General features: G+C 42.0%; 1 protein-coding gene across 1 annotated transcript; it reads right to left on the reverse strand.

Moving 5' to 3' along the window:
* Positions 1 to 517: 517 nt before the first annotated feature.
* On the reverse strand, positions 518 to 11739 carry LOC123139828 (uncharacterized). The gene is made up of 5 exons (XM_044559530.1): positions 10892 to 11739; positions 8345 to 10377; positions 7531 to 7629; positions 6466 to 7411; positions 518 to 2539 (listed from the first exon to the last, which is right to left on the reverse strand). Exons 1-5 carry the CDS (start codon positions 11737 to 11739, stop codon positions 565 to 567), a joined length of 5901 nt encoding a protein of 1966 aa, XP_044415465.1. The 3' UTR covers positions 518 to 564.
* Between the last annotated feature and the right edge of the window lie 445 nt (positions 11740 to 12184).

Genomic DNA, 12184 nt, shown 5'->3' on the forward strand with positions numbered 1-12184 from the left:
GACGGCTTCCTAGAGCTCATTGGCTTCGAGCGCCCACACCACGAACTTCCCATGCTCTAATTGTGGATACTCCATCTCACCGGAGCAGCAATTACTTTAGCCGCACCAGAGTACTCTGCCATCTGCTTGGTCTTGTCCTTCTCATCGTCCGACATGTTCTCTCGTTACTAGAAGATCAATCTTGCTCTGATACCAATTGTTTGCCCAGACTGCGTCGCCAAGTATTTTCCGGCAACACGCAATGACCGACGACGAACGACGATGATGAACGGAGCTCGCTGACTAAGTCGATGAAGTGCTTTACCCCGAGATGCACCGTAGCAAAGCTAGCCTTCAGCTAGTAATCAATCCTTTGCCTGATAGTCTACTAGTACTAGTACGTATGAGCACTTCTAGCCGGAAGCGTTCCAAATCGATCTAGCTATCTCACGTAACAAGCACAACACAAAGAATCGATCTGATGGCCAGACGCACGTATTGTGCGTTTCTTTATTGCTTTTAACTCACGGTACAAGTTTACAGGGGTATACCTTAGGTATATATAGTAGCTAGGACCAATACAAGCTAACCTAGTCGGCTACAAGTCCTAATCCTACTACTACTCGCCCTTCCATATTCTGTGACAATAGTAGGGTGGTTGGGATGTGCACTGGCTGCTCTCTCCATGGCAGTCTTCACGGCTTGAAGAGAATCATACGGGACCTCTACTTTGACAGTACTGAGGCAGGGGAGGTTCTGGATTCCAAAGTCCAGATAGTCGGCTTCAACTGCACGCAAACATTTAAGCGCGAGTTTCTCTAGCTTAGGCATGGATCCTGCTGTAAATATCACATCTTCTGGGCAAACAATTGCAACATAAATAAAAATCTTCAAGATTGGGAACCCAACTTCAGCATTGATTATGAGCTGGTCGTTTGACTCCGTTTCTTCCTCCAGATGCAGAATGAGCAGACTGGGTAAAGCTCCAAGGATGCAGAGATCATCCGGCTTGACTACCCCCACATGAATCCGCAGCTGTTTGAGGTCTCTAAGAGAGCTAACCCACTCCGGAACCCGCGGGACGGTTGAATACTGGGTAATAAGTTTCTCCAGGGTAGGCATGCACAAAGGTTCTCGTAAAAGGCTCTTCCCCGACACAATAAGGAGAGAGCGAAGGTTCTGGGTTCCTAGCTTACACAGGGTAGAGGTGAAAGCTTTGATGCGGTCCTCCCAAACCACATCCATATCCTCGGTGTCACTATCAGAATCAACCACAAAACGAAGGTTAAGCCCCAATTTCCTCAAATTCTTTAGTTGGCCAAGGCCGTACAAGAAGTCAAAGGGCTGAATCGGGACCTTCACATACTCCAACGTCTCCAATGCTTGCATCTTTGCAATACCATTAGGAAATTTAACATGATCAACAAGTAGATGCCTCAATTTCCCGAGATTAATAATAGACACGGGCAATACCTTCACAAAAGTGTCTCTTAGGTCCAGTATCTCTAAGCACCCTAAACACCCGATTTGTTCTGGCAGCTTTCTTATTTTTGTACCTTTGAGGTTCAGGTACCTCAGCTGGAATAACCTCATTATATTTTGAAGATCGTGCTCTTTCAATAATTGGTTGCTAAAGTCAAGAACATGCAGATGTCTGAACTCCTCCAATGAAGGGATTTCCACAAGACCTCTAGCCACAACAAGTGATCGGACATGGGACAACATTAGACCTGTTGTCAGTACTGTTGAATCTCCTCCTTTCACACCTTGTAGACAGAGTCGACGAACAACTTTGCTTTGGTCCCCAATTCTTAGAATGGGAACACCAGGTAATGTAACGAAGTTCTCTTCCGTAGACTTGGACATGATGAAATCAAGAATTGTGTCATGAACTCGACAACTATTAACCTTGCCATAGTTATCTATCTTCTCAGGTTGGATCAAACCTCTATTGAGTAGTTCATTGAAACATCTTTTTCCTAACTCATATGACGTGTATCTGCCTTCTCTATGAATGAATCCTTCAGCAATCCATCTTCTTATAAGGCCCTCCTTCTCAATAGTAGAATCTTCTAGATAAATGCTGAGATATAAGAGGCAAGTTTTTAAATAAGGAGGCAGATCAAAATAACTAAGTGATAATATCTTCATCATTCCTTCGACGCTAGAATTCCCTTCAAGTGCATGACCAATTGAACCATTCACTTGATCCCATAGATCCACTGTTTTTTCTGAGTTAGCCAACAAACCAGATATCGCAATGATCGCCAGAGGTGAGCCACAACATTTTCTCAATATCTGCTCAGAAATTTCTTGAAGGTATGAAGGACAATATTTATCAGACTTAAATAATCTTCTGTGAAATAACTGCCTTGAGTGCCCCATGTCAAGAGGCCTTATATTATAAACATGGCCATTGAAGGATGAACAGCAGAAATGAGCGACATCATTTATACGAGTAGTTGTGATTATTCTACCGCTAGAACTTGTAGTAGGGAATACACACTTAATAATATCCCATGTATCCATGTCCAATATATCATCAACAACAACAAAATACCTGTACATGGACAAATAAATATTAGCATACTTTGAAATAAAGAGTGTACTATGTACACAGATACGGAATAAACCGAACACTTTAATATTAACAACAAGAAGAGGATAAACACAAGTGCCAAAAGGGCATATGATACAGACTTAATTGGTTGTGCTCGCCTATTAGTTTGGCGCACTACTGAGCGCAATGGGGTAAGCAATTGTTTAAACAAGAGGCGTGACCATGAAATAGAACAATACTGTACAATTATGTTGAAAGGCGAGATATGGATCAAAAGATGAATAATCATATATACATATTTTTTGTCAACGGGGCGTCGATTAGGTGTTCATTAGCAACCAAGGCAAGAACCTGGGTGTGGACGCACAGATTGAGTGATTAAAGCCAAAATAGAGTAAATTACACATATACAATATATAGTAAAATTGTAGGCTTAACCTCCTAGACTATTGATTTGGCCATGCTTTTCATTTAAAAATTGGCTTAGTGAACCTCATAGATTATAATTTTACTTATTTTGGATGGCTAAATCGCCGGTGGTGCATGGCTTTGTAGGGCCAAAATAGTAGCTGAGGCCCTCATCGGAGCAGATCTCAAGAGAGCATTGCGGCATTGAGTTGGCGGGATGAGACATGAGAGGAAGAAGAGCGAATGGAAGCATTGTGGATCTGGTCTGGAAGGGAAAGATGCCCATAGAAGGGAGATGTGGAGGTGAAAAAAAGGTGACACGTGGCAGTCTTCAGGTGAAAACAATGGTGACGTGGATCACATTCCTACAGAACCACCATCTATCTCTACTTCTAAAAAAGGAGTTGGTAGTTCAGTACGCACGGTTTATTTTTGTCTCCATGGTTTATTTTCACATCCATCTCCCACCACCACCACCACCCCTCCATGCTGGTTTTTTTTCTCTCACACTAAAAATCCAAATGATTCATGACCCTCCTATTGTCTTTTTGTGCTTGCTTTGGCATGTACCAATTCAATTCAATCACATAAATAATAGGTAATTAAGAATTCCGAAATCACACCATATAGGTGAGATCACTTTCCTAAAAGACAAACAAAAGGAGAGGAAATTAATTTCATACATGCTTATATTAGGTAGGACCATGGTTTTGGGTACCCAGCGAAATATTCAGATATCGGGCGGTATCTGCGTTTCTCGTTGACACACGAGAAATCTATGTACCAAGAAAAAAATCAAATTATTTTGAAACGTTTGAATTTAAACATTACAGATATGGTTAAATATAGCGGGAACTCCCATAAATGCATTGCTAGTGCTGGTGTGGTGGTAAACACGGGCTTCAGTATCGATTCGTGTAGTTGCAGGTTTGTGGTTCGTCCCTGCTTATTTTTGCACCTTTTTTGATGAGTGTAGAAAAGGGAGGTTAGCAAAAAAGTATGGTCATGCCGGGATTCGAACACTCAAACGAAAGTAAACTATAGATGTGATCTAACCAGAGCGCAATAATGTGATTGTTGACGAAAAGCAGTCCAGTGATAATCTATAGTATGTTAATAAAATTGAATTCAAATTTGGTTTTCAAATCTCATTCAAAAAATTGTGGTAACGGCGAATTCTGTTGCCCCACTAGAAAAAAAGTTGACTCGGGATCCAAAACCTTGGGTGGGACATCAATTACGTGTTAATTATGTGAGTGCATTGATGTTATATATGATATGCAATTCATTTAATGCTAAACATGTTGAGCTCTCATGGAGCAATCAAGGTCGTCGTATTGATAATTGTCCGATGGCCGACACTAATTGGATATGCCCTTTTGAGTTTTTTATATTGATATTGTTTGATATATTTTGCTGGATGGAGAATGGTGCGACTTGTCGAGTCGGGAGTGGCATGTGACCGGGGAGATCCGGGTAGGCATGGCGAGCCAACAACGCATGTTCGTTGGTAGCGGCACGAGCAAGGGGCTACGGTGCACAGGAAGTTTTTTTTTACCTGAGTGGAGGCAGTTTTGGAGCAGCAGTTACGGTGGTGAGACGTGTGGACATGTGATTTTCGTCCGGTGTGTTTTTTCAGCTATGTGATATATGTTGTGCCAATTTTTTTCTAGTAAAGAAAAGATTCAATGATTCCTAATTAAGGTGTTACGGAAATTAGGGCTGATGTGTTTTTTCAGTTACGTGGTATATGATGTGATTATTTATTTCCTAATTAAGGTCCAATGTTTCCCATTAAGGTGTTGTGGAGTCTTGAGATGATTAAAATTAATTAGTAAATACATGAATTTGATGTGATATAACATACATGCAATCTGGTCCATTAATGGATGATGGATGTGTAGTTGAGATACAATAGAATGTATGCTTGGTCTGACACATGCAATATGAACGTATTTAAAATTGCACTACATGGTCTAAAACATCATTTGTTTCTTGTTTCCTCAGGCGTATTTGTCAAACAGTGTTGCCCCACATGTTTCCCCACTTTGATTTATGGGGTATGACAATTTCCATCATAGTTTTAATGAGAAATTTAGTTTCATTAATTATCAATGGGGCAAAGGCGTAATAATACACAAATTATGGACGTCCAATCACATGCTAAATTATTAGAATATTTAGAAAAATCTAAATATATTTAGTTACATGAACCATCTGGCTCAATGTCTCCGGTTGCTTCCGCATATTACCTGACAGATTGTTGAAGTCTGAGGAAGAGGAGGACGAGTAGAAATTTTCTGAGGAAGAAAACGAGTAAGTGTAGCAAGCTGAGCACTTGGGGGAAGAAAACATATCAAAACGACGCTACATTGGCCAGATGGTTCATGGTGTTGTAGAAGGGAAGAGTCTTCCAAGAAGTAAGAGGAAAAAAGGAACTAAAGTGGCTAGGTGGTCCATGATACGGAGAAGGGAAGAGTGTTCCAAGAAATAAAGAGAGAGAAAAAGAAAGAAAGATTATTCTAGGATATAAATAGGAACGAGAAATAAAATTGGCGAAGAACAAGGAAGAAGATATGGCATCGCTGATGAATGCACTGATGTTGACGTTGTGCTGGTTGGCACCAACGGGACGGGTTGGCGAAGAGGTTAGGAGTATAAGATGTAGGGAGAATGAGAAAAGGAAGAATGAAAGTATCCCTTCTAGCAGTGAATGGTGTGTAGGCTAGGGATATGTTCAGGTTGCTACTTACCTTCCACGTTAATTTGTATGTGTTTATTTTTTTTGTTAGTCTGTGGCAAAACGCAGACATTTTGTTTGTATCGTCAAAACCACGGTCTAAAGTAGTTCGTGAGGTAATTGCACCAGAAATTATAGTACAGGATGTTAAAAGAGCTCAGGGAGAATTAGTAGGACAAAAAAGTGAGCCAAGTTGTCAGTAGTGTGAGGCAATGGACTTTTTCCACACATAAAATACTGAGGGCAGGTTACGGGGCTCTACTTCTGACACAAACTTATGCCATATATTAGTCAACAAACGGAGTAGCTATGTCTTGAAGAACGTAGAATATCAAAGGAGAAGGACATTAGGGAATCTCCAACGTGAACCTCTAAAACGGACACGGCGTCTATCCGTGAACGGTCTGGACACATCTGCGGATGGTGATATGGTAGTCGGCCAGCCAACCATGTCCGCTTAAATTTCAAATAGGATTTGAACAAATTGGGCGATTTTCATGCAAAGCAGATGGTTTTTATTTAAACCAGAACACATTCATTACTCTCTCCGTTCTATTTCTCTTCTTGTTTAAAACATCAACCCAGTCTTTATTACTACAAACATTTGAAAATCAATTTTTTCTAACATGATATAGGGAAAACAATATAAACATAGTATGTCATGGAACTGTTCAACAAATTCCACTAGTATAGTCTTCCTATGACATGTCAAAATAATATTTTGTATAAATTCAAGTTTCAAGTAAAAGGGAAAAGAAAAGATAAAGATAGCATGCACCTTTTGTCCGCTAGGAAATCATTGATCTTGCTGATGAGTTGTTGTATACTCCCCACATCTGTACTACCATAATTATTTTTAGCCAGTTGACTGAGAATGGTTCTCAAGATATTGATCATGTCTGCATTTCGTGACACCGATATGAAAGCCCTGCACTCGTATTGTCCTTTGAAATTTTGATACACTTGGTTTGCAAGAGTTGTCTTTCCCATACCTCCAGATCCAACAATGGAGACTATCTTCGGTTGTTGTTCTTTCACTGGTGCATGGGCAACCTCTTCCGTTAACAACTTGATTATCTCAGACTTTGGTTTATCAATTCCAACGAGTTTTGATGCATGCTCGAAGATAGCAAGAGCTCTAGGGTCAATGGTCGCATTGATGGTCTTGGGGAAGGTCTCACCACTCTTGTAACTTGCATTCCACTCACCCACATTGATGATTTGTTTCTTCATATCATGGATCTCTTTTCCAATCCGACGATGAGCCTTCATCTTTCCCAACTTCCCTAGTGAGGTTTTGATCTTCTCAATAAAGCCAGCTGGCTTTACGTCATTGTCATCGACACTTTGCATGAAGTCGTCGATGCCATCCTCCATATCATAGGACAGCTCCCGCAACTCATTCATCCAAAATTTATCTTGCACATCAGGATCCTCCTCCTCTGACAACTTCAGGAGTAAAGCCTCCATGGCAATGAGCTCGCTAGTGAGGGACTTGATCTCCTTGCGCACACCCTTGAAACGCTTGTACTCGTCGCCGAGAAGGGCGGTTAGCTTCTCTAGGACGGGTTTTATGGCCCCAGTTGTCACACTCACCAAAGCCACCTCCATGCTTTCACGGTTGTGGAAAGTTAGCTTAGAGCTCGCTGATGCAAGTTTGTGTGGATGGATTCTTGGAGACATGCCATCACAGGTGGAGACGCTCCCTGCCTCAGCTTTATACTCTGCACAGTTGCAACAATCGCGAGTAGTTGGTTAATGTTGCATCCAGTCATTGTAATTAAACTACCACCATGCTCTCTTCCCACATTTGTAACCTCATATGCTAAGGAACCCATCTTACCTTCTGCTGTGCCTTTCTGTGAAGATTGGGAATCCATTTCCACATCCACCCCCACAATATGTTGCGGGTCCATTTGAGCATCTTTGTAGATAGTAGATTCTGCAGGTAAGAAATTTGACCAACACTTGTCAGAAATGTAAAACCTGTATCAGCCGAGAAATAAAGCGTTGCTTTCGACTTTCAGAAGTTCATAGAAACAAATAATGCCATAATTAGCATTTAGCAGTGGCGAATATGCTATAGTAGATTCTTTACAACAACATCACAATAATTAGACACACCCATGATGGCAAGTTCACAAACGTAGCTGTTTTATTTGGTTAGTTGTGGAATGGCAACTCCAGCAGCCCCCCTATGATTACTCTCTATAGCTAATAGGAAGAAAGTGAGAAAAAGGTGTTCTGCAATACTCTATAACCATTGCAAATTGTTTGGCTAACAGAGTGCATAATGTGGCAAATAATGCACGTTCTAATCCACAAAAAATAGCCTACATTTTATGATGCAACATAAATACAGAATATATTCCTACAGAAACATGAATACACAATATTTGTACAATTTATTCCGCCAAAAAAAATATTTGTGTAATTTGGATCAACTCGTCAAATACATGTATCCAACTCCAACCTATATCTTTGACCATCATATCCCTTGGTCAAGCACTACACACGCAAATTTAGCTATGAATGATACACTTGTAGTCCTTGTTCAGTAAACTAAGACAAGAACTATATATTAGCCTTGACACCCATTCCATTTCTTTTTATGTATTGAAAAGAATAGGGCTTAAATATGAATCAATTATTCTTACCTTCTTCAATGTGTGTAGACAAGGACTCCACCGCTTCGATGATTTCCTCTTCCTCCACCATATTATGTCCGTCCGATATTTGAACTTGTGGCGGCGGAATGTTAGAGGATCTTGTGGCAACCTCCCAAATCCCTGCGTCCCCCAAGGTGATCTCAACATGGAGATTTTTGAGAGAACTGAGATACTTGATGCCATAATCACCAAACACAGGATCTCTCTGTCCCTGCACGTAGCACAGAAGCCCAAGCCTTGCTAGCTTCGGCAGAGCCTCTGGTTCGGTTACCAACCCTGTCCAACTATTCAAGCAAGTGAGTGTAAATTTCGTCAGACAGTGGAACAACCCGGGCTGAACCACTATCCTTTGTTCTGCGGCTGCAACCTGCGATGATATGCTGAGAACTAACAGAGCTGGCAGGGATCCCAAAACATTCATCATTTCCTCTTCCACTTGATAAACCCTGATGTCGAGGAAATCAAGGTTGACAAGCGAGATTATCCTCTCTGGAATTCTGGGGAAATAATATCCTCCGCTCAAATAGAGTTTCTGAAGAGACTGAGGATGAGGTGACCAAGAATCCAAGAAACTGAGAGAAGAACCATATTTGCTTTCGATGCTTAGAGATTGGAGCTTGGATAGTTCCTTCAGCGACAAGAGTAGATTATCCTCATATCCTTTAATATCACCGCACACATCGGAAATGGACCATATTAGTTGGACAATCCTCAGTTTAGTCAACTGTCCCACACCCAACAGTGAATTTGTTGAGTTGGTGGTGTTAACTTGAATCCCTGAAAGCTCCTCCAGAGACTGCATGTCGCCAACTCCATCTGGCAATTCCACATTACAGACAAGTAAATATACCAAACGCCATAAGCCAAGAATGCTTGTTGGCAGCCTTCTGATGGAAGTCTTGGTAAGATCAAGAGTCTCAAGAAACTGCAGTTCCCCTATCTGTTCAGGAAGCTCAACAACTCCACTCATTTGGAGTCCCAAATACTTCAACTGAAAAAGGCTCCCTATAGTTCCAAGATAGTTTTTACATGGATCTCCCTGAACATCCAAATCTAACACCCGTAACGCTTGATTATTTGAAAGGATCGGTGCACTTTGAGCAGACCCAAAAACTGTGAGTGAGCGGATGGGAGAAGCAGATATGGTTGATGGAATTGGAAAATGTTTTTGACCATGGTAGTTGAGAGATAACCGTCGGACCTTGTCTGTTGTGCGGAATTCTTGAGCCTTTCCATCAACCAACATACCAAAGTTTTCTTCAGCAGATATGGATTCAATTAGACTAAGTATCAAATTATGGACTTGACAGGCTTCAGCTCGACCATCATACTGGATTCCCACAGGTTGGACCATCCCCCTGTTAATAAGTTCATTGAAATAGCGCTGCCCTACTTCTTCCAAGTTGTCATGTTCACTTCTCATGCCGATGAAGCCTTCACCTATCCATCTTCTTACTAATTTGTTTCTGCTGATGATATAGCCTTCCGGATACAAGCATAGATACAGTAAGCATGTCTTCAACTGCTGGGGAAGGTCATTATAACAGATGTACAATATATTTTTCACTCCTTGAAAACTGTCGCAACTGTGGGCCTGGCTCTCCTCAGGTGCTAAACCTTTCTTTTTGAGGTGACCCTCAAGTGCTAAATCAATAAAACCTTGTATCACTTTCCATTGCTCTTCTGAACTTGACTTGCTGGCCAGCAAACTAGCTATGGTGAGGATTAAGATTGGCCACCCACCACATTTTCTCAGCATTTCAGTACCAATTTCTTCTAAGGAATAAGGCCACTGCTTTTCAAGGCCAAATGTTCTCTCCATGAATAATCTTGTTCCTTCTACTTCCGGAAGATATTTCATTCGATATATCGAGTCTGCAGCAGTTGAGCAACATGACATAGCTATGTCATCGATGCATGTCGTCATCAATATTCGACTGCCAAGATTATTTCCAGGCAAGGCACATCTGATCAATCTCCATGCACGTGTGCTCCACACACCGTCGAGCACGACAAAGTACCTGTCATGCGGTTTAAGAATCAACATTTAGTCAACACATTCTAGAGAGAAGCACTGTGTAATTCCTGTACGTATCGAGCCTATTTTCAGATACAAGACTACATGTATGCATCCAACATACCAGAATGTATAAAATATCCTCTCTCTTTTTTTCTAAAACAGAGTAGCAATGAACATGACATACTACTTTTGACTAAACCAGAATAATCTCATATTGATGGGCAGATGAATTTCAGACTGAAGCAGCTTAATTACAACTCCCTCTGTAAACTAATGTAAGGCATTTTTGCAGTTCAAATTGAACTACAAAAACGTCTTATACTAGTGTACAGAGGTAGTACTACTAGTTTAATTTGAATGAGTAGACTCAAAATTAACGAACTACTTGTGGATTTCCTTCATAAACAACAAAGGACAAATGTGCACAACGCGGTAGCAACTGATATGAGCTGGAACATAACACAGTAATTTTGTATAGAAACAGAGTAATTGCATGTTGATGGACAGAGATGAACCTCTTGGCCTTGAGTACTTGTATGAGCTTATGCGTGAGTCGCTCCTCTTGGCATGCCTCTATGCTGGCACCTTGTTGGGCACTGAGCTGTGATCCAAGAGCTTGAAGAATCTCCTGAATGCTTGTGTTTTGGGACATTGACACAAAAGCGGAGCAATCAAATTTTCCTTGAATATCGTTAAATACCTCTTTGGTAAGTGTAGTCTTTCCTATACCTTCAGGACCCAGAACAGAGACCACCTTCAATTGTTGCTTGTCATCCATGACCATGAGCAGAGCCGTGAGCTCGTCCCTGGGGCCATCGATACCAACAAGTCCGTCCCCCCCGGCATAGAGTGCCGACAAATGAGCATCTATGGACATAGCTGGGCGCCAACTGGGTATGTCTTGTTCTGGGGGGAAGCTGGGCTCCATGCCGATCTTGAACCTCTTGTGCCGCTCAATCACTTCCGCCATACGAACCTTAAGCTCTTGGATCTTGTTGACCATCTCAAGATCTGATATGGGCTTCTTGGGGCGCCTTCTGAACCTCTTTAGCATCTTGACACGCCCAGCAGTCTTTTTGGGCATAACCCCGGCGCTGTCGCCATCACCGTCGCCGTGCGTGAAGAGGTCGACCAAGTCTTGCGTGTCGTAGGCGATCTCCCTCGCTTGCTTCGCCCACATCTTCTTCAGCAGCGTGTCCTCTTCCACCATGTGCGACATCTTCACGGCGTGGAGGGAGGACACCATCTCTTGGATGCTCCTCAGTTTCTCCTCGAAGAACTCCATCTCCCGTTTTGGGCGGCCATCGGGCAAGCGCGCACACAAGATGCTGATCTCCGCCAGGAGCGGGCCAATCACACCCATGGAAGCGCTTACCACAGCACCCTCCATCATCCCCCCCTCAAACTCTCTCTCTCTCTCTCTCTCTCTCTCTGTGTGTGTGTGTGTGTTTCTCCTTCTCTTCTCTCTCTAGATGAGCTCTCTAGATGAGAAGGCGTAGAGAAGTATCATAGCACCGCTCAAGGGATTTATTTATGGCCTGTCACTTCTCAAAGGGAGTAGTTTAGTATATGAATTAATTAGGGGCGATCAATGAGGGGCCTTTTTCTTAAACAAACCACATCGGTACATACACCCAGCTGTACAAACTCCTATATGCAAACCATATCCTGTCTGTTAGTATCGAGAGAGTAGATTTTGTTTTTAACATCAGTACAGACACAAGCGCTCATATACACGCGCATACACTCATCCCTATGAACGCACATGCGCACACCCTACCCCTATGAGCACCTCCGAAAGACTGAGC

This window comes from Triticum aestivum, chromosome 6B (genome assembly GCF_018294505.1).
Source record: "Triticum aestivum cultivar Chinese Spring chromosome 6B, IWGSC CS RefSeq v2.1, whole genome shotgun sequence".
Lineage (NCBI taxonomy): Eukaryota > Viridiplantae > Streptophyta > Magnoliopsida > Poales > Poaceae > Triticum > Triticum aestivum.